Genomic DNA, 23,972 nt, shown 5'->3' with positions numbered 1-23,972 from the left:
AGAAATGCAGGCCTCCATAACAACTGTTTCAGTACTGAGTAAGCCAGTGCCCTTATACAGAGGCTGGAATGTAACAAAAGCCCACCAAGAGTTTTGCCTAGGCCTTTCCTGGGCCTTAAAGTATGACAAAATAATGAAAGAATTCTTAACAGACCTAGTTAGGATTAAACAAGTTTGATTGTGGGTCTGAAGAAACTCCCCAGGCCTCCACAGACAAGTTTATTGGGGGTCTGAAGGAACTCTCCAACCTCTGTGATTTAGCAGGAGACAAGGGTAATAACTCCAGCACCTGAACCCATTTAAATTAAGTAAATTTCCTGAGGCTCCAGAGGAAGGTCCTTCAGGGCTCAGACCTTACAGACTGAAAGAAGTTAATCACTTATATCATTAGATGAATACAAACTTACACGTAGACATATAGCTTAGAAAGTATATATAAGCTGTGGAAAACTTTGTAATTTTGAGTTGGTCTGGCGATCATTTTCAGACCTTCTCCCTGTAACTGGTTGCAGAAAAACACTTTCTCCCCAGTTCATCTGCATCTTGTTATTGGTCATGAGAGACAGTGGCCCCTCAGTATGGTCTGGGACCACAGTGACTACCCATGAAGTGATTGCTACCATCTTTTCTTTCAAAAAATCTCTACCTCAACAGCAGGTTTTAGTCCTCTCCTTCCCTCTAAGCAGCGGCTTCCTTGCACAGCCCAGAGGCAAGAAACCCCGTCTTATCCCTTCCATAGCAGCTTACACCCAGGGGACCCTCGTCCAACTGGTAGTCTTCCTGGAGGGCACTGGCAGTTATGTTTAAGCCACAGTCCACAGGATCCACGGCAAGATGCTTTGAGCAGAGGAGTCCATGTGCTGTCCAGACATCTGCCAGGAACTTGCCCTGCAGGCCGTCCTTGTACTGGCTCCCCTTTCTCCTCTCCTCTCTATACCACATTGTAGTATCACTGTCACTGGGCACTTTAGCAAGCTTGGTGGCTGACCAGACATTGTGTTAATGGTGGAGGGTGTCCAGGTTCTTGGCGTCTTGAGCAAAGAATTGGACAAAACGCAGAAACAAAGCAAGGAAGGAATGAAGGTTTTACTGAAAATGAAAGTACACTCTACAGTGTGGGAGCGGGCCTGAGCACAGGGTCTCAAAGGCCTCATAATTTTTTGGAGTTTAAATACCCTCTACTTGGGGTGTGCCTATGTAAATGAAGAGAATGAAGTTATCAAGTCATTTACTTGGCCTATGGAGAGGATATTTTCTGTCATAGCTGAAGTTTGAACCAGCCTCATGTTCTCTGCCTCTAGACCCTATTTTCCTGCTTCAATCGGGCTGGTTTTTACGATACCCAGCTCCCTTTAATTGCACTCTCAAGCTTCACCAGTACTTCTCTCACCTACCACTAAGTGGAGTCAGCAAGGACAACCAGGTGACTGCTGTGATTATCTCGTTGCAGAAGATAAGAAAACTGTGGTTCTACTTTTACACTGTTGGTGGGAGTGTAAATTAGTTCAACCATTGTGGAAGACAGTGGCGATTCCTCAAGGACCTAGAAATAGAAATTCCATTTGACCCAGCAATCCCATTATTGGGTATATATCCAAAGGATTAGAAATCATTCTACAAGGACACATGCACATGAATGTTCATTGCAGCACAGTTTACAACAGCAAAATACTGGAACCAACCCAAATGCCCATTGATGATAGACTGGACAGGGAAAATGTGGCACATATACACCATGGAATATTATGCAGCCATCAAAAATGATGAGTTCATGTCCTTTGTGGGGACATGGTTGAACCTGGAAACCATCATTCTCAGCAAACTGACACAAGAACAGAAAATCAAACACCTCATGTTCTCACTCATAGATGGGTGTTGAGCAATGGGAACACATGGACACAGGGAGGGGAGCACTACACATTGGGGTCTGTTGAGGGGAAATAGGGAAGGGACAGCGGGGGGTGGGGAGTTGGGGAGAGAGCATGGGGAGAGATGCCAGATATAGGTGAAGGGGAGGAAGGCAGCAAATCACACTGCCACATGTGTACCTATGCAACAATCTTGCATGTTCTTCACATGTACCCCAAAACCTAAAACGCAATAAAATACATATAAGAAAAATAAAAATAAATAAATTAAAAAAAAAAGAAGACTGTGCTTCTTAGAGATTGACTGAAGCTTGTACTATGTGTCAGTAGCATATCCAGGATTTGAACTATGGTTAGCCTTCTCACCCCAAAGTCCATTACACTGCCTCAATAGATGTCTTTTACATACATATATGTACTAACAAGACTGTGGTAATGAAATATCATTAATAAAAATGAGTGGGGTTTCAAAACAGATTGCTTTATGTGAGATTGCTTTATGTCCCCAAAATGTATTTCATGGAGCATTAGTATGCCCAGAGATATTAAGATGTATTCCTCAAAAACAGTGAAAGAGGTAATAGAAGTAACTCATAGTCTACAAGTAGAATGTGTGTCCCACTCCACAGCCTATCTCTGTTGGAGACTTAGGAAATAAATGGGTAAAATGAAGGACTTTGGAAGTCATGGAATAAAAAAAAATCTGCCTACCTTTACTTAACTGAGCACATCGCATAGAAGGAAAGAAGGAAAGAGTTTATTATTACAGCTGGGAGATGGTTCCAAATTACCCAGCTCATTTAACAAAGGAAGGTTTTGCCTTTATATAGGCTTATACTCTAGATATTACACATGAAAGAATTTTAGGTTTACAGGCTTAGAAATCACGAGTGAAAGGGCTTTGGATTTACAGCTTTAGGACTCACATGTGAAAAGGTTTCTGGGTTTACAGTTTTAGGACTCACAGGTGAAAAGACTCTGGTATCTGGATGGAGGTTTGATTTTGTTTAAGTAAAAACAGTGTCTTCCGGAGAGTTTCCCCAGTACCAAGCCTGTTATTTACAGGAAGATTCAGGAGGCACCAGTGGGCCCACTTTTTCTTCTATTGAAATGCAGTGTGGAAGTTGAAGGGGAGTTGATCCCAGATGCCTGGGTTTCCTTCCTCACTATAACCACAGAATCCTTGTTAAAACCATCTATAGGCTGGGTGCGGTGGTTCACACCTATAATCCCAACACTTTGGGAGGCCAAGGTGGGAGGATTGCTTTAGCCTGGGAGTTCAAGACCAGCCTGGGCAACATAGTAAGACTCCATCTCTACAAAAAATACAAAAAAATAGCCAGGCATGATGGCATGCACCTGTGGTCCCAGCTACTTGGGAGGCTGAGGTGGGAGGATGGCTTCAATCAGGGAGGTGGAGGCAGTGAACTGATATCATGCCACTGTACTCCAGTCTGGGCATCAGAGTGGGAGATTCTGGCTCCAAAAAAAAAGACAAAAGAAAAACCCCATCTACTATGTTGACACTAGCATGCAAAGACATGCAATTTGGGAAATGCCAAAGCTAGAGGTTTGCAAGCTTTATCCTCTCTCAAGCTCCCAGAGGCACCACAATAGGCATTCTTTCAAAATGAAACAAACTTACACAGTCATTTGACATTAGTTTCACAAAGAAATGAGAAAACGGTTTTTTTTTAACGGGGAAAAATGGTAGTAGTCTGTTCTCACACTGCTAATAAAGACATACCCAAGACTAGGTAATTTATAAAGGAAAGACGTTTAATGGACTCACAGTTCCTCATGGCTTGAGAAGCCTCATGGGCGGAAGGCAAATAAGTCACGTCTTACATGGGAGCAGACAAGAGAGCTTGTGCAGGGGAACTCCTATTTATAAAACCATCAGATCTTGTGAGACTTATTAACTACCACGAGAACAGCATGGGAAAAACCCGCCCCTGTGATTCAATTATCTCCACCTGGCCCTGCCCTTGATACATAGGGATTACAATTCAAGGTGAGATATGGGTAGGGGCACAGCCAAACCATGTCAAAAATCAAACAAGACTTAAAGAATAATGTCTTTATTTTTAAGTTGAGGCATGAAAAGTTAAACATGACTGCATTTAAATTAAGGAAAGCGAAAGAGTAACAATAAATATGCAGTGTCTACAAGGTACTCTGTGTTCATCACAGTAATGGTGTTAACCAGGCCGCAGGCTTGGTGAGACACATTTTTTTCTCTGCTACAGGGACAAGTCTGCCAAGCAGATGGCACATAGATAGACCAGTCTCCCCAGGTGCGTGAGAGAAACATGGCTAAGTTCTTACAATCCCATTACCCATTTTTCTTGACCACTATCAATCTACTCACACATTGTTTTATCATCTTTTTCATTTAAAAGGGAAAAGCCTGTTTTCTTCTATACTACATTCACTTAATATTTCTGACACCAAATGTGTGGGGTTTTTTCCCCATCCCAACCAATTTTCCAACTCTTTAGACACCAGCAGGGTATTCCATGTTTAATTCAATTCTGACACTAAATACCTGGAGATAATGCAGACCCCAGAGGTTAACGGCTCTGTCCCACAAAACTGTCCCCAACTTCAAACACCATCACAACTAGTGGGTCCCCAGGTTGTCCATACTTCTGTCAAACATGGCTACACATGGGGTTCCCACAACCCCCTCCTCAGGTTTGATAATTTGATACGGCAATACAGAACTCAAGGAAATGCTTTGTCTTTACCAGTTTAATGCTATTACAAAGGATACAGATGAACAACGGCCAGATGAAGGGGTACCTGGGGCAAGATCCAGAAGGGTCCTGAGCATAGGACTTGCTGTCTTTGTAAAGCTGGAGTGCATCACCTTCCTGGCACATCATAATGTTTGCCAACCCTGAAGCTCCCTGAACTCCACAGTTAAGGGGTTTTTATGTCTTGTTGATGTAGGCATGATGGATTATTCATTCAATCTCCAGCCCCTCTCCCCTCTCTGGAGGTGGGAGACTGAAAATTTGAAACTTTCAATCATGATGCAGTCTTTGTGAGCAGCCCCCATCCTGAGTTATCCAGGTGCCCATCAAGAGTTACCTCATTGGAACAAAAAATTCTCCTACCACTAGGAAATTCAAAGGAATTTAGGAGCTTTGTGTCAGGAACTGGGGTCAAACACCAAATATTAGAATAAAAGATGTACTCCATCACTTTGGAAATTACAAGGGTTTTAGGAGCTCTGAACAAGACACTGGATAGGAAGATCAAATATATATTTATTATTATATCACAATATCACATCAACTCAATGTACATTTATTACACTTTCATTATAGGTTGAAGTTTACAGACTGGTATACACTAAATGCATTTCAGGTAAGCTACTCCCTAAGAACCTATAGGAAAGCACAATAATCAGATGATAAGCTGTCTCCAAATCCAGCTTCCAGGAAGTTTTCCTATAGACTGAAATGCCATCGATGGAATTTAGACACGAGTGATCTTTAAGTCCAAAGGGCCTGGGTATCCTAACCTCATCTTGATCTTTTTCTTCCAGTATTCCAATATCACATCTGTACCCAATCTTTTTTTTTTTCTTTTTGAGATGGAGTCTCACTCTGTTGCCCTGGCTGGAGTGGAGTACAGTGGCACGATCTCGGCTCACTGCAACCTTCACCTCCGGGGTTCAAGCAATTCTCCTGTCTCAGCTTCCTGAGTACCTACGTCTACAGGTGCATGCTGATCTCTACCCAATCTAATTGGGGTCTGCAGCATTGTCTATTCAACACAAAAACTAGACATGAACATTTTTTAGTTCCATTATGTGCCCAATACAGAGGCTTATTCAACAGGTAGTTAAATGTCTGGTGAAAGGAAGTGAATCTTGAAGACATATAAGCTTTGTTCAGAAAATATTTATTTTTTAACAAACAAGAATAGGCCAGGCATGGTGGCTCACACCTGTAATCCTAGCACTTTAGGAGGCTGAGGAGGGTGGATTGCTTGAGCTCAGGAGTTCGAGACCAGCTTAGACAACATAGTGAAACCCCATCTCTACAAAGAAGCACAAAAATTAGTCAGGCATGGTGTCGCAGACTTGTAGTCCCAGCTATTCAGGAGGCTGAGATGAAAGGATTACTTAAGCCTGGGAGGTTGAAGCTGCAGTCAGTCATGTTTGTGCCATTGCACTCTAGCCTGCATGACAAAGCTAGACCCTGTCTCAAAAAAAAAAAAGCTAAAGAAATCATATCTAGAAATGGCCTCTATACCCTAATGTTGGTCCATTCAAAAGCTCACAAGGGACTCAGGTTATAACATAACGAGTAAGTCCTCCCCCTCGGACCTCTGATAGTCTCCGGCAGTGTCGTAAAATACTCAGTATCACATGAAACTTTTTGTCAACTTTCAAAGTCGTGAACTCCTTTATGTCAGCTTCCACTATAAAATAATGACCTAAAAATAAAGGTATTAGTGTTAATTTTTATAAGGCCAACTTGCAAAAGAGTCTTTAATGCATTAAATTATGAATATGAATGGTATTAATCTCTTTTTTACTGTTAGTATCCAATAAAACCAAGAACTAGTATTCTTGCTAAAATAATAATTATTCTATCAATAGAAGTTGCATGCATGATATTTACCAGGTTACTAGCTATCTGTTGGTATCTCTTGAATGATGCAATTTTTAAGAGGCAAGGTGATGTAGTGGTTAACAGAATAAAGCTCATAGCAGTGCTATTACTTAACTGGATGACCTTGGACAAGTAAGTTAAGTTCTCTTTGCCTACTCTGCAAATTGGGGGTAGTAATAGTAAGTGATATGGTAATTGTAAGGACTGAAGCTCTTGGCACACTCTCTGTTTTACAGTAAGTGCTTTATCAGCAGAACTAGCTGTTATTGCTATTCTAATTCTTAAAACATTGGGCATAGTTCACAATAAACTCTACAGCAGTGTTTCTCAGGCTCAGCACTATAGACAATGTAGGCCAGATAATTCATCTTCTGGGTGCCATCCTGTGCACTGTCTGTTATAGCAGCATCCCTGGCCTCTATCTACTAGATGCCAGGAGCACCCAGCTGTAACAATCCAATATGTCTCCAGACATGGTAAAATGTCCCCTGGTAGGATAACTGCTCCTGGTTGGGAATTAACACTAGATTTAGAGTTTTCTAGAACTAGCTATACTTCTCATGATTTAGTTATATTCTGAACAGTTCACATGTACACATATATATGCTACCATTTTACCTTTGGTATCCTTCGTTTCTTCATTAATAAATCTGTGATAGAGATTTCTGGCCACAGAATTCATAGACTTTTTTGGTTGATACAGGATTTTATATTTACTCATTACTGCCTTGTTGATTTCTTTAATAACATCATTAATTTGACCATAGGTTAAGCGGGATTTCATGTACCTGTAAAAAAGTATATGGTTAATTATTGTTTTAAAGAATCATACAAAATTACTTTCCTTGAAAACTTAAGTATGACAACTTTGTACAATACTAAAACTACAGTACCCTTTATAAAAACAATCTATATCAACTTCCAAATAAACCAGACAGCTGAATTAAATAGAGGTGACAACATATCAGTGCTAACCTTCTCTAATTGTTAACTTCTATTTTTTTACCGATGGAGAATTTATATTTTAATTTTAATTAAGCTCTCAAATTCTGATTCAAATGGACTGATTAACTGCAACACGTAAATTTAAACATTTTTAAATGTTTGTGAGTAAAGGAAAAATTTAAATATTAATAAATTATACAACTCATAGCACTTTAGTGCTATGCAAAAACATATTATTTTTTCAGAGAAAGAAAGAAAAAAAGGGAGGAGAAGGAAGGGAAAGTGAAGGGGAAGACCACAACAAAGATGACAATGATAATTAAGACAAAGGAGAACTGATGGGGTAGGGGATATCCAGGAGTAAAGGGATATTACTGGAAGCTGCCAGGACAGAGGAGAACCAAAGAGTAGCCATGATGTTTTTTATGCCCTAGCTCAATTTCCCTTAGAACACTGTCTCTTTCACTCTAAATTATACTCTTCAACCTCCCTCTTGCCCATCCTCCCAGGCACCGTGGAGTCTTAAAATATAAAAATAGGAGACTCTCAATTTTGAATGTTTTGAACACACCAAAAACAAAACTTGATGATCTGCTTCAATTTGTCTCTTCAACACATTGAAACTTCAGTAGATTAAGCTCTGTCCTTCACTTCTATTCAAAGTGGCAGCTTTCTAGTCAAAATTTCCTTGATACGAGGATATAGAAGTTTATTTAAAAGAAAATGTTCATATTTCCAAAAAATGCATTTTCATTATTGCTCTCTTTTCTAAATTCGTTTTTGCTCCCGTTTTTTCTAACCACAATTTCCACAAACTCTTAAACCTCAGCTCTCCACAATGCACTTATGAATTCTTTTAAATCCTCTCAATTACCACCTTAATTTCCTCAATAGTCATCCCTAATCTCTGCCAATGTTTTCCACTTTAACTCCACTCTCAGTACCATTTTTTTTTTAAGTAAATAAAGACTCTATGCTTGGAAAACATGATTTTTTATCCCAATCTTCTAACTTCATTACTCATTCATTAAATAACCCCATAGTTGAAAAATGAATCTCTACCATGACCATTCTAATTTCCCTCCAATAGCTCTTCATGGAAGCATTTTATAAAAATCCTTTACTCCACTGTTCCTCACAGACACCTGTTCTTCACATTAGCTTAGCCAATGAGCAACAACAACAAAAACCAAAGCTAATAACATCAGAACACCAAACAGTTTTCATGAAAATAAAGCTGTCAATAAAGGGAATGACCACCAGTGTGGTGGCTCACACCTGTAATCTCAGCACTTTGGAAGGCCGTGGCAGGTAGATGACTTGAGTTTGAGACCAGCCTGGCCAACACAGTGAAACCTGGTCTCTACTGAAAATACAAAAAATAGCTGGATGTGGTAGTGCATGCCTGTGATCCCAGCTACTTGGGAGGCTGAAGCATGAGAATTGCTTAAGCCCAGGAAACAGAGGTTGCAGGGAGCCGAGATCATGCCATTGCACTCCAGCCTGGGGGACAGAGTGAGACTGTCTCAAAAACAAAAACAGTAGTAAAAAAAAAAAAAAAAAAAAAGTAAAGTAAATGACAAAGTAACCCCTCACCCCCACACACACAAAGACTATAGAACAATGTCATCCTTATCACTAGTCTAAGAATTGTGAAAGAGCCAGGTATTTTTCAAGTGGCTAATTGGCAGCAATTTTTAAGTAGTAAGTAACACTAGCGGGTATGAGATTAGATTGGGCATTCTCACACACTACCAACAGGAGTAAAAATTGGTATGTAGCACTCTGACATGTTAAGAGCTTGGAAACTGTCACTCCTATCCTCACAAGAACAAACTGAAAGCTGGTAACTCTTCTCAGAGAATCGAGGTCACAGGGCCAAACACTGCCCCCAGAACAGGAGAGACAAGAAAATACAGAGAATCACACCTTCCTGGAAACAGAAGCCACCAGACTGAGTAACTGTAGGAACACTTAAATAGTAACTTGACAAACTGATAAGGTTCAGTTTGAACTAGCTTGAAAGTTAAAAACTCATGGGGATCCAGTTTAGGGAACCCCCATTACTTTCATAAGTTTTACTTCCAGGAACCATCCCTGCCTTCCCCCCAGGTTTTCAAGGTGAGGATCAGACAAAAATTCTCTTGAGCTTGAGCAAAAGAAGGGAAAAAGTAATTATTCTGAAATAGGCCAGGGTAAAGTAGAGCAGTTCTGTTATCCAAAACAAAGACCTGCCCTCAAGGAAAACTACATTACTAGAAACTTATCTGACCTAGGGGAAGGGTAATTAGAAGATTTCAGCCCCATCTAGCTAAGAAACACCTTAGAAGGTCACAGCCCAGAGATGCAGGGGCCCTAAAAAGCCTGAGATTTAATCATAAGATTGTAGAATGCTTCCTCCCTCCAACACCTTACAATCACTACAACAAAGTTACAGAATTATATTAGTGGACTAACACTGAGCAAGCTACAAGATACAGAATCTACTAAGAAAAAATTTCTAAGGAAATCCAAAGACAACAGGGAAGACAAAAGAAATGGGAACTAGAAGAAACTGAAGCTTCTGACATGTACAACCATAGCAACCACTAAACGTAGCCCAGCTCCTAGACAAAAATCTCACACTAAAAGCCAATTTACTTTAGATCATATTATCAAGATACATCCTGTGCAGCTTTCAACAAAAAATTACTAGGCATAAGAAAAAATACAGGCTGAGATACAACACAAGCATCAGAAGCAGACTGAGAAACAACAGAGATTTTGGAAGTATCAAACCACTAATTCAAATAACTATGTTTAATATGCTAAGGACTCTAATGGAAAAAGGATAAAATTCAAGAATAGACAGACAAAGAAAGGACAGATGGAAACTCTACAAAAGAATCAAAAGGAAATGCTAGAAATAAAGTGATGTAGTAGTAGACTAGACTTGGCTAAAGATAGAATCAGTGACTTGAAGAGACATCAATAGATTACGTCGATACTTCCCAAACTAAAAATCAGTGAACTTGAAGATAAATCAATAGATTATGTCAATACTTCCTAAACTAAAATGCAAAGAGAAATAAAAAAAGAACAGAAAATCCAAGAAGTGTGAGGCAATCACAAAAGGTATATCATATAGTTAATGGGAATACCAGAGGAGAGAAAGAAAGATATGCTAAGAACTCTTAAAATTCAATAAGAAGAAAACAACCCACTTTAAAAATGGGCTCAATATCTGGATAGATATCTCATCAAAGAAAATATACAAGTGGAAAATAAGTATATGAATATGAAAAGATCCTCAATGTCAAATGTCACTAGGGAATTATAAGGCAAAATAATTAGCTACCACTATATGCCTATTACAATGGCCAAAATCCAGAACACTGACAATACCAAATGAAAAGGAGTATCTGGAGCAAGAGGAATATTCTGTCATTGCTGGTAGGAATGTAAAATAGTATAGCCATTGGCAGGTTTCTACAAAACTGAACATACTCTTATATGATCCAGCAGTTATACTCCTAAGTATTTACCCAAATGAGGTGAAAACTTATGTCCACACAAAACCTGCACATGAATAAGCACACTTTATTCATAAGTGCTCCAAAATGAAAGCAACTAAGATTGCTTCAATAGGTGAATAGAGAACATCATTCTCAGCAAACTGACACAAGAACAGAAAATGAAACACTGCATATTCTCACTCATAGGCGGGTGATGAAAAATGAGAACACATGGACACAGAAAGGTGAGTACTAAACACTGGGGTCTATTGGGGGGAAAAGGGGAGGGCCAGTGGGAGGGGGAGGTAGGGAGGGATAGCCTGGGGAGAAATGCCAATTGTGGGTGAAGGGGAGAAAGGAAGCAAAACACACTGCCATGTGTGTACCTACACAACTGCCTTGCATGTTCTGCTCATGTACCCCAAAACCTAAAATGCAATAAAAAAAAAAAAACAAAAAAAAACTGGTATATCCATACAATGGATTACTATTCAGTGCTAAAAAGAAATGAGCGATCAAACCACAAAAAGACACAAAGGATCATAAATCCTTATTTCTAAGTAAAAGAAGCCGGTCAGAAAAGGCTACAGTATGACTCTAACCATATAACATTCTGGGGTTCAGTGGGAGATGGAAAGAGGTGGGATACAGGGCAGTTTAAGGACAGTGAAACTTCTTAGGACAGTGAAATTCTTCTGTATGATATGGTAGTAGTAGACACATGACAGTATGCATTCGTCAAAACCCATAGAATGTACAACACAGAATTAATCTTAACATAAACTAAGGACGTTAGTTAATAGTAATGCATCAATATTGGTTTGACAACTGTAACAGATGCTCTGTTACTAGGGAAAATGGTGTGCAGGGGAGAAGGGGTATGAGAACATGGTACTATCTGCTCAATTTTTCTGTAAACCTAACAAAGGTTCTAAGAAATATACTTTATTAAATAAAACAACCACCAAAACAAACTTGTATGAAGAACTCTCTGGAAAGCAAAATAATCATTACCTTTGCCTCAGGGACTCTCCTCCTAAGACGCTATCCCAAAGAAATAAAAAACTAAAAAACAGCCTTGTCTAAAAGATATTTCACTGTACCATTATTTATAACAATAAAGTCAACACAAATATTTCATTAAGAAATGCTTAAATAAATTATTGGGGGCTGGGCACGGTGGCTCACACCTGTAATCCCAGCACTTTGGGAGGCCGAGGTGGGTGGATCACAAGGTCAAGAGATCGAGACCATCCTGGTCAACATGGTGAAACCCCGTCTCTACTAAAAATACAAAAAATTAGCTGGGCATGGTGGTACGTGCCTGTAATGCCAGCTACTCGGGAGGCTGAGGCAGGAAAATTGCCTGAACTCAGGAGGCGGAGGTTGCGTTGAGCCGAGATTGAGCTATTGCACTCCAGCCTGGGTAACAAGAGCAAAACTCCGTCTCAAAAAAAAAAAAAAAAAAAAAAAGTAAGGTATTGGATAGCTACATGATGAAATATTATATGACTACTAGTTAATGATAGGAAAATTATCACAATAAAAGAATAGTAAGTTGTATTTACAGTATAACTACATTGCTATAATAACAGGTATGAGAAATACCTATTATAGCAACTAAATAAAATCTGGAAAGCTATACCCTATATTATCTGAATGGTAGAATTACAGATGAGTTTTATTTTCTAACAACAAACACTTTCTAGCAACATATATTATTTGTATAATAAAAAGGTAACAAGAAATCTGACATCAAGCTAAGTTAAACAAAGCCCTGGAATTGAGTTTAAAAATGTGGATTTTCCTAATTGGTTCCCCATTATTGCCATATGTAAGAAGCAAGGGAGACCTCCGTCTGGTGGAAACATTTTGTCTTATTTATTCCTCTATTCTCAGTGACCTAAGACCTGGAATATAGCACAGGCTCAAACAAGCATGGGGTGCAATGCACACATGGAAACCAAACACTCATAACACTCTCCATTCTCATTCTCAAATCTATAAAACACAATTTCCTTAAAATTACCAGAAAACTGAGGCTACTTCTATAATATAATTGGTAAATCTGTAACACAAAAAGGTCCTAGAGAGGACTGAAGCAATGAATTGATCCACCTATAAATCTCTCTATGAAGGGGTTTTACAACAAAAATCTTCAAAAAATTTACTGCATTTTCATAGTATAACATGAAACTATTTTATAAAAGATCAATATTTGAACACAGCATTTACAATTAATAGAATTAAGCTTTATGATTTAAATAATCATTTATGTTAAGGAGGTGAACATTAAAATTTATCTTAAATACTTACGAAGGCACACCATTGAACTCATCACAAGTTATAAATGGCATTTCCTTAATACTTCTTTGCTCCTTGGGGGGCTTCTTTATGGGTTCAGGTTCCACAGCTTTGTCTGGTTCTTCAGGATCAAGATCTGATCCCTTAACACTACAGAACAGAGATGCAAACAGGCAACTGTCAGAAAGCAGCATACTGCAAAGTTTTCCCAACTGAAAATAATATTAAATACATACTCATCCTGTTAAATCTTACTGTCAACATTTTTTTCTATCCCTACTTCTATTGTTCATGAAAATCTAAATGAAGGAAATATTGAAAAATTAAGTTCCCAAATCTTCCATAATATAGTTGTATTTATTTACATGTAACATGATATTTTTATCAGCTGTCCCACTGGCTCCTCAAAGTCACTAAGTTAACAGCTTTATGGCTTAATAGCTTCTCTTAACCCCTTAACAGCTTGTCTTCCTGACATTCCTAACTCTGAACCTGGAAACATCAGTTATCTTAGACTTCTGTTTATTCTAATTTATCCTGATGGTTGCTCATGTCAGTAACTGTGTATTGCAGAGTCATTTTAGTTGCCAGCAATGATCATGGGTCATCCTTGGATTCCATCTGCCCAATTTTTAGAGTGAGTGAGAACCCTACTAATACAGCTCCTGTCCCAGTAGCAAACAAAGTCTAGAAACACTGTAGCTCCTAGGTTGCTTAACTGCCAGGGATGTTGCCAGCAACAAGTCAAGACATAGAAAAGATGACATCAGATACAAGAAATGGTAGGGGACTGAGTGGGATGATAGACTCAGAAGCAAGCAAAGGGAATCCCCAGTAAGGCAGGAAGAGAGATCCCAAGATGACAGTCGAATGCCAGACACAGATGGCAGCCAGCCTTACTGACGTGGTGTGACTCGGCCATGCTACAGGCTATCAAGATAAAAATGCTCAATGCACCATAATCCTTCCAAAAATCCTAACATATGAGATTCTATTGTGAGACTGGCTGAATTGTACCTGTACTTGACCATGTGTTGAGGAAGCACCTGATTGCTCCCTTATACCCTGCTGTGTTCATCAGCTGAAAATAACCATTTTAACCTACAGAAAGGGTCTGTTCTGATCTATCCCTGAGAGTTGAAGCTAGGCCATAGTGAGCTTAGAAGAAAATTCCTCCTATTCCCCCTGACCAAATTCTTGCTGGATGTCCAATGACAGGAAAGATAGAGACAGCATAAAGATGCAAGTCCCTGCCGAGGTGATGGGAGCAGCAGGTTCATGTGTGGGTAACAAGAAGCCAGGTCTTCAAGATGCAAAGTTTGAGGAGAAAATGCAGGCCATTAAATCACTGGAACTAGATGTCGTATCAAGTTGGACATTTGAGAGCATTAACAGTGGGGTTAAGTAAGCATGAGTAAAGCAGATAGGAGAGATCTATAATTTAAAATAGGGGAGAGAAAAAGGAGGCAGCTAAGTCCGAGATGTGGGCTGACAACTAAGAAAGCACAGTGGCAGTGCAGAAAACAGAAATTCAGACAAAAAGGTGGTATGCAAAATGAGATCTCAGAAGTAGAACCAGGTCTGAAGAGGGATTTTTGACCTCTTCCTGATCTTCAAATAATCAATTTCCTAGGTGTGGTGGTAATGACAGCCAAAAGCCAGGTGTTAGGGCCTCAGGGAAAAAGACATAGCACAGACACACCTTGTAAATGAACAGAGAAAGAATAGACATTTGAGGAAAAAAAAGCGCTAAGCTTATTGTTCCTTTTTTTTTTTTGTGGCAGGATCTCACTCTGTTGCCCAGACTGGAGTGCAGTGGCACCATTAGAACCCACCGCAGCCTTGGCCTCCCAGGCTCAAGCAATCCTCCTGTGTCAGCTCCCTGAGTAGCTGGGACTACAGGGGCGTGTGCCACTGTGTCTGGCTAATTTTTAGTATTTTTTGCAGAGATGGTATTTCACCATGTTGCCCAGGCTGGTCTCAAACTCCTGGGCCCAAGCAATCTTTCTGCCTTGGCTTCCTAAAATGCTAGGATTATAGGCGTGAGCCACTGTGCCCAGCCTATTTGGCTATTTTTAAGATGGCAAGTTCCTTAAGCTTATTTTTACCCAAAGGCAGTGGTTCTCAAGTGTTGGTGGCAATGTCTGGAGATGGTTTTCATTGTCAGGAATGGTTGGGATAGGAGGGATGCTACCAGAATCTAGTGGGCAGAGATCAATAACACTACTCAATGTCCTATTCTCACAACAAAGAATTAACCTGCCTAAAATGTCAACGAGGCTGAGGTTGACAAACTGCTCTAAGGGAAAGAAATGAGTGGAAAAAGAGGCTAGAGAGACTTGCCCTTGGGAAACCAGGAAAGAGGTGTTAGATCTTCCTGAGACAGCAAGATAAGAAAACTGGTGAACATAGGAGGAAATACTGTTTTTAGTATAGGTGACAAAAACTAGATAATCACTGACAAAATTGCAAGTAAATGAAAGAACAAAAGGCTTTGAAGTATTTGTTTTCATGGGTTTATAAATCCAGATAGCAAGAATAGTTATAAACACACTTACCATCTCTGGGTGACTCTTACTTGTAGCAAATGGGAAGGAATGTTTTCTTTAAGATGTTCTACGTCTTTGTAATCTTCTTCAAGGGATTCACAGAGTTCCTAAAATTTAAAAATGCTCACAAATAAGTCTCTGTCCTCCCCATGCATGTTTTAAGATATTCTAAAGAGCAGGGAAAACAGTGAACCATGATCACAGTGACTGTGAATACTGAAAATGCAGAATGAAGTGAAAAAGCAATGAATCCAGCAATATAAAATTGGTTTCTAGAGCTATTTTTGGATGGTGATAATATTTTTCCCTACTAGATTTTTTTTGAGAATGATCACTATAATCACATTGCAATTACAAAGGAGGACTGAAGTTAAATCTTTCTCAAATACTCTTGGGAGACAACTAAGAAATATATAAAGAACTTATGTTTTTCGCTCCCATAAATTGCTTTTGTTGTCTTAGCAAATGCTTCCCAGTGTTATCTGTATAACAGTAACTGTGTTATCACAGTGTGGTAATACAGCTGGCAAGCACGAGATACTGCTTTGGGATGACTTCCACTGCAGGCTACCTACATCCCCGCTTCACAAAAATTTCTATTTGATAGCTGGGGTTTTTTGGTCTCTAACTTTTACTAGAACTTGAGGCCATGAACTCATACAAATTTTAATAAGAAAAATATTCTGTGCCTTTGGATTCCCACCATCTGACTCTCAATCACAATGTGAACAGAAATTCCAAATAGCCTTCAGTTCTGAGTTGAGCATTCTCTAGGCCCACACCTAATCCTGGACATTCTTGGGCAGGTTAGAACTGAAATGCCAGTATTGGTTTCTGTTTTGAATATATATAATGTCTTTTCCTTGAAGAGGTGAATGACATTTGTGGATACCAATTCCATTTTGACTAATACAGTGACAGGCATAATCATGTCATTTCCTATAGCTGAAAAATCTTTACAGACCTTAAGGATTATAAGGCTGAATGGGGTCAGGGAGGTCCCTTGTTCAATCCCACTGAGCACTTCCCCGGCTCTAACAACGTGAGATAATTATGGTACATATTATTTCCCCACGAGCAAGTGCACAAACACTTTTATTAGATGAAGTCAATTTAAAGGCTTATTTAGAATAAAATGTGCATGTGAACAAGGCTCAAGTTTTTCTTTACTTAAGAACCCTTATATTATCTTTTATAAAAATATAGAAATGTAGACATATAAGGGAGCTAAGAAACAGTTCAATATGATCTATTATTTTTCAAATGAGGATCTTGAAACCCCAAGAGGTAAAACGGCTTCTCAGGGTGGCAGGGAGTACCAAGGACTGCCAAGGTAAGAATCCACATCTCCTCACCCAAGGTTTACATACCACTCTACCAGAACATCATTGTTTAAATTGAAGCTACCAAGAATTATTAGCAAACTTTCCTTTCTTGTAAAGTTCAATTCCATTGGCCATCAGCAGAAAAAAGTAGCTGTGGAGCTCTGAACTCCATTATACTAGGAAAATAAAACATAAATGGCATACTGTACCATTAATTATTTATAAACCAAAAATATTATAAACCAAGAATCTTTAAGAATTACTTGATGATTAGGAAGTTTGTATGTATTGCCTTTTTACTGCTTCCTCATTAGAGAAACATTACCTTGAGTGAATTGTTGGTTTGTTCTTGATGCTGAATTTCCAATTCCAATTTATTTAGAAGTTCATTTACTACAATGATCTCATCTCCTATTTTATTTAACATAGTCTTCAAGGTAGGTTCCTGGCCTATTATAAACAAAAATACGATAGAAAACAAAGTGTATAGAAAAGCAGTAACTACAAGTACTCATGCAAACTCTTGAACAGATAGCTGTACCTTTGAGAGGGGTGAAAAAAGGACTATTGCTTCAGCCCCTAGAAATTGACTCCATGGATAACCTTAAGACCTCATCTCTAAGTAGTATAGAAGAGAAAGAGGGGAGGGGCAAGGACAACGTCTCCCCTGAGTCTTTTTTCTGGCAAATTCCACCACATAAAACACTTAGAAATGCTTGATAAAACAAGCATCCTTCTATGTCCACAGCTAAGCTTTCATGAGAAAAAGGCAAATCTCCAAGGATTCCAACATGAAGAGGGAACTGCGGTTCTCCCCATACTAGGCAGTATGTGTGAGCTGAGGCTGCAGCAGCCCTCATTTGAGGAGTGTGGAGTGATGCTGGACAGGAGGATATCAGTCTCAGCAACAGAACAGATTTGATTTTAATGGGGGTAAGATCCATGGCTTTGGGGTTTAAAACACAGGATGCTGGAAGTGAGAAGTTCAAATAAGGCTAGGAGCCTTCTTCATTAATACATTTTCAGTGAAAGTTGTAATCACTCACCAGAGAAGTAAGCTTATGTTTTAGACAGGCCCTTCAGCGTGTGCGTGTGTGTGTTGTGGCAGGAGTAGGAGTGAGGTTGAGGTGAAATTCTCTTTGGGACTTTGTAGTATGGATTTGGAATTCATATTTACAGTATCCACACTATTCAAACCACCCCTAAGCAGAGAAGGTAAGATAAAAAGAGACAAGTTGGTGATAACCCTGACTACCCGACAAAAACAAACATAAGACATTTATAAAGTAGTATATTCTCATATTCCCAATCCCACCTCCTAGCACCTCTCTCTAGCAGCTTTCAGAGACTGGAGATGAATGAGAAAATCAGAGTCCCTCCCTCCCTAGAATTAAAAGAAGTAGTTTTAAAAAAAATTTAAGGGCAGATTAAAAGTAAAAAAGAAAAACTACCCTCATAACTGGATCTTTCCATCTGCATTTCCAGCAATCTAATAGTGACATACATATAAGTAAAAGCAGACTTTGGCAATATCTGTAGATTATGGAGGCAGTAGAATCAACGAGGCAGAAGGCCTGAAGTCAGAGACACCAAGTACCTACCTCATTACTGCAAAGATAAGTGAAAGTACATATAAGATGGGCTTAGGACTGCATCTAGAACCTAACAGTAAATGATAACTGTCATTCATCATCATTATGAGGAGTATGTCATTCTAACTAATAGAGCAATGCTACTTGCATTCAGCTTATAACAACTAAAACAAATTAATAAGTAAATGACAGTACTGATGTCTCTACTGAGAATAATTTCAGTAGAATTAGTTGAATACAGTATTTCTTCCCCATACACTGGTATCTCACCTTTTAATCACCTACATTTTAGGGTGTTTTTTACCATGTTTTTTTAGACAGGGTCTTGCTCCGTCACCCAGGCTGGAGTTCACTGGCACCATCACAGTTCACTGAAGCCTCAACCTCAAAGGCACAAGCAATCCTCCCACCTCAGCCTCCTCAGTGGCTGGGACTACAAGTAAGCGCCACCATGCTTGGCTAATTTTTTATTTTTTTTTTGTAGAAACGTGGTCTTACTATGTTACCAGGCTGGTCTCGGACTCCTAAGCTCAAGTGATCTGCCTGCCTCAGCCTCCCTAAGTGCTGCTATCACAGACGTGTGCCTGGCCGCTACCTTTTATGTAGTAACCTAGTCAGTCACAGAAGCCGAAGTAGCAAACAAACTACCAGGCTTTATTTTATAGGCTATGGAGCCAAATAGAAAAATTATTCTCCCCACATATAAAATGACAGTTGACAAGCAGGTAGGAATCTAATGAGTCTGGCTGCTTCAGCCAGGCCTCATGCTTTGGTGGATCATTTAAATTCAAGGCTTGATGGTTTTAGAGACCTCCAAATTTTGTTTATCCAAGAGTAATCATACCTTCAGAAAGAGAATCTAAACAAGACTAATTATTAAACATCTAAAAGTCTTTTACAAATTATTTCAATAAAAATGGCAACAAAACAGAAAGAGGGCTAACATGGAAATCAAGAAACAGAAGCTCTCACCCAACCAAGTACACATGAGCTGAAGGACCTGGACCAGCCACCTGACTTCTGAGAGTCTGTTTCCTCAGGTGTGAAGTAAGGGGCTCCTTAAGATGAACCCACCGTCCCTTGAGCTTTAACTTTCCAGAGTATGTGAACCATAATCTGAAAAATGTATGAGGCTCCTTTATTAGAAGTTCTCAATAAAGGACTGAGAATATCAAGGTCCCTGGGAGGGGAGGTATAATTCGAAAGGGCATATCTAACATAATTTCATATTTGAGAAAGTTTTCAAACTACCGATTTATAATACAAACCATAATACATAATAATATAAACCTTCCCAGCACATGGAATTCTGTCTGCCAATAAACCTTTACCCTCCCAGATAAGATTAGGGAGTATATAATTTTGTAAATAACATTTTTGATTTGACAAGGATTATCCGCTTCTCTAAACTTCCACTGCATCATCCAATTTCAGCACATCAAAATATTTTCAGATATTTACAATCTTCAAGTTCATGGATGCTTGAATAATTTATCTTCAATTAATTCTTTCTCAGTGATATAGAGTAATAAGCTTCCTCCAAAGCAGGCTGTAAGATGGGTTATGAACTATTTTTACCTCTATGGATCTCTGCATCAGTTTTTTTTTTTTTACTTGCCTTTTAATACATTGATGGGCCACATAACAATGATTCAGTCAACAATGAACCACAAATATGACAGTAGCCCATAAGATTATAACGTAGCTGAAACATTCCAGTTGTCTCCTGATATCGGAGCCATCATAACATCATGGTTCAATGCATTATTCACATGCTTGTGGTGATGCTGGTGTAAACAAACTGTACTGCCAGTGTTATAAAAGTACAGCACATACAATTATGTATAGTACATAATAACTGATAATAAACGGTTACTAGTTCATGTTATTTACTATACTATACTTTTTAGAGTGTACTTCTTCTACTTATTTAAAAAAAAAAGTTAACTGTAAACAGCCTCAGGCAGGTCCCTCAGGGAATATTCCAGAAGGCATTGTTATCATAGGAGATGACTGCCCCTGAAGACCTTATAGTGGAACAAGATGTGGACGTGGAAGACAGATGCTGATGATCTTGACTCTGAATAGGCCTAGGCTAATATGTGTGTGTGTGTATTCGTTTTTGACAAAAAAGCTTAAAAAGTAAAAAAATAAAAAAGCTCATAAAGATATAAAAAATTTTTGTACACCTGTACAATGTATTTGTTTTGAGCTGTTATTAGAAAATAAAAAAGCTAAACCAAACAAAAAAGTTTAAGTAAAAAAGTTACAGTAAGCTAAGATTAATTTATTATTGAAGAAGGTTTAAAAAAAAATAAATTTAGTGTAGCCTAAGTGTATAGCACTAATAAAGTCTACAGTAGTATATGCAGTGATGTCTTAGGCCTTCATATTCACTCACTGTCTCACCCAGAGCAACTTCCAGTTCTCCAAGCTCCATTCATGGTAAGTGGCCTATGCAGGTGTACCATTTTTAATCTTTCCTTTTCTTTTTTTGAGAAGGAGTCTTGCTCTGTCACCAGGCTGGAGTGCAATGGTGCAATCTCAGCTCACTGCAGGTTCAAGTGATTCTCCTGCCTCAGCCTCCCAAGTGGCTGAGTGCGCACCATCACAGCCAGCTAATTTTTGTATTTTTAGTAGAGACAGGGTTTCACTATTTTGGCCAGGATGGTCTTGATCTCTTGACCTCAAGATCTGCCTGCCTCGGCCTCCCAAAGTGCTGGGATTACAGGCATGAGCCACCATGCTCAGCCCATTTTTAATATTTTACTGTATCTTCTCTATGTTTAGATACACAAATACTCACCATTGTGTTACACTTGCCTAAAGTATTCAGTACAGTTACATGCTATACAGGTTTGTTGCCTAGGAGCAATAAGCTATATAGCCTAGATATGTAGTAGGCTGTACCACCTAGGTCTGCGTACATTTACGTATACTCTATGATGTGATGTTTGCACAATGACAAAATCATGTAACGCTTTTGTCAGAACACATCTCCATCATTAAGCAATGCATGTATCTCCACTTAGCTGTAGAATCATGGATGCCACCCAATCTTCAAATCTTACCAATATGTGTGTCAGAAAAAACATAAGTAAATAATTCTTATGAATATTCAGCTCATTGTTCAATGTACCTTGTATTTTTAGTATCCTTTGCAATATTCAAAATACTGGCATTGGACAATTTAAAAAATTGTTATTCAAAATCTAAAATTACCTAAGATGTAGTCACTTAACCAAGCATAAGATACCATTCAGAGTGGAATAATCAAAATGCATTTTGTATATACAAAGTCAATGAAATCTGTTTTACTTACCACAGTTTCTTAATGACAAGGTTTTCTTAATATTGGCAATCTTTTCATTAACATGAGAGCATAACAGTTCCAGATCTGAGGCCATCCTTTAAGCCTCTGGAAAAAAAAAAAAAAAAAAACCATATTCGTAAAAAGAAAAGCCAAATTTCTGTTCACTTTCGAAATCCAAGAATGGTCAATATCAAGTAAATCACATGTCCTTGAAGGTTAAGTACAAAAACTCAAGAGCAATTTCTTTCAGTTCTACAACATCGTTTCTAACCAAGGTACAGTACTGACTTGTCTTAGAGCCTTCTGCCATCGATGGACCCCCAAACCACGGTAAAGGGGCTAAGCCTGGATCCTTTCCTTAAGGATTTAGGAGGACAAATGCACTATTTATATATAAAGACAACATTGGTATTTTCTTTAAAAAACGCAAAATACACATTTTAAAGAAATGTGTCACACTGTCAAAGAAACGGGCCCAGGTAACCATTTTTCCTATGCTGGGAGGGGTTGGAGCTTTACAGTTTGGGATTGGTAAGGAGGCAGAGAAATGGGAAAGAATAGGCTTCCCACCCTCTCCGCGGGTGAGAGCGAAGGGGCAGGTCTAGAGCATCCACCGCTGCGCCCAGTCCCGTCGTCCCCTACGCCAGGCGAGGCCCGCGGCCCCCAGCCGCCAAGCAGTGTCTCGGGCGCTTCCGAAGTCTGGGTCCCCAACACACAGACTCCAACCTCGAGTCAGTCCGGGAGCAAAAGGCTACTCGCCGCTGGGTCTCCAGCCGCGGACAACTGCAGTCTCCGCTGGAAGACCGTGATGGGGAGACGCAACTCCGGAAGCAAAATTCAAACCGCCCGCCCAGCCCTGGCGCGGCGCGGCGCGGCGCAGGCGCACTTCCGAAGCACAGGCTCTGTGGCAGTTTGCGGTTTGCGTCATCCCGGGCCACAGCTGGGCGGGGAAGGAGGCGTGACTGAGCCGGGGAAAGGCGGGGCGAGGGCGAGGGGGAGGGCGAGGGCGAAGGCGGGGCTTCCGGACGATAGGAGGACGCGGAGGTACCTCTGCGGTACTAAGCTTCAGTCAGCCATGCAGTCCCGACCGCCGCCAAGGCAGGTACCAGGCGTGGGGTTTTAAGGTGGGGATCCAAGACGTGGTCTTCGAAATTTGCTGCACCTTGGAGTCACCAGGGGCGGCCATTCTCAGTGCCTAAGGCGCACCCCAAGTCGGTGAAATCTGACACTGGAGACCTGAGGCCCAAGCCTTAGTATTTTAAAAAATACCCCAGATAATGCCAAAGAACAACCAAGTTTGTGTGGAAGAAACAGTAATCCTGTCCTCTGGGGCTTACAGCCTCTGTAAGTGTTCCTGTACCAAACCGGGGGTTGGGCTGCTTATTCTCCTAGTCTAACAGAGAGATGCAGATGAACTGGGAAAGAAGAGAGTTTATTTCGGTAACCGGATACAGGGAAGAGCCCTGGAAAATATCGCCAGATCGTGAAAATTACAAAGGTTTCCAGAGCTTATATACCTTCTCAGCTATATATGTCTACATGTAAGTGTGCATGTGTCTAAGAACATAAGGGATAATGTATTTTAATCTATAACCAAGATCAGTCCTGAAGACCTTCCTCTGGAGCCTCAGTAAATTTACTTAATCTAGATGGGTCCAGGTGCCAGGGGTGGTGACCCTTATCTTGTCGCCTGCTAAATCATAGAGGTTTGGGCAGTTCCTTCAGACCCTCAGTAAGCTTGTTTGTGGAGGTCTGAGGAGTTTTTTCAGACCCCCAAGAAAAACTTGTTTAATCCTGAACAGGTCCTGTTAAGGATTCCTTCTTTATCTTGTCATGCTTCAAGGCCCAGGAAAGGCCTGGACAAAACTCTTTGTAGGCTTTTGTTACATTCCAGCCTTTGTATAAAGACACTGACTCTTTCACCTTTTAATATTTAACCCGTGGTTACAGA

The 23,972-nt window shown here is 39.7% G+C and overlaps 1 protein-coding gene across 5 annotated transcripts; it reads right to left on the bottom strand.

Annotated features, from left to right (window-relative positions):
- Positions 1-5,762: 5,762 nt before the first annotated feature.
- On the bottom strand, positions 5,763-22,899 carry SKA1 (spindle and kinetochore associated complex subunit 1). Of its 5 annotated transcripts, none has more exons than XM_078348163.1 (9): positions 22,592-22,899; positions 22,031-22,126; positions 19,681-19,824; positions 17,442-17,566; positions 15,801-15,898; positions 13,255-13,392; positions 7,118-7,287; positions 6,211-6,320; positions 5,763-5,921 (listed from the first exon to the last, which is right to left on the bottom strand). In XM_078348163.1, the coding sequence occupies exons 3-9, from the start codon at positions 19,694-19,696 to the stop codon at positions 5,877-5,879; spliced, it is 702 nt and encodes a 233-aa protein (XP_078204289.1). In that variant the 5' UTR covers positions 19,697-19,824; positions 22,031-22,126; positions 22,592-22,899; the 3' UTR covers positions 5,763-5,876. The 5 variants fall into 5 exon arrangements, with proteins under 5 accessions (XP_078204289.1, XP_078204290.1, XP_035126974.1 ...); XM_078348164.1 differs by having other exon boundaries at positions 22,748-22,899; XM_035271083.3 differs by lacking the exon at positions 19,681-19,824.
- Between the last annotated feature and the right edge of the window lie 1,073 nt (positions 22,900-23,972).

This window comes from Callithrix jacchus, chromosome 13, assembly GCF_049354715.1.
Source record: "Callithrix jacchus isolate 240 chromosome 13, calJac240_pri, whole genome shotgun sequence".
NCBI classification, from domain to species: Eukaryota; Metazoa; Chordata; class Mammalia; order Primates; family Cebidae; genus Callithrix; species Callithrix jacchus.
Note: the sequence above shows the minus strand (reverse complement) of the source record. Positions and strands in the feature narration are given on the sequence as shown.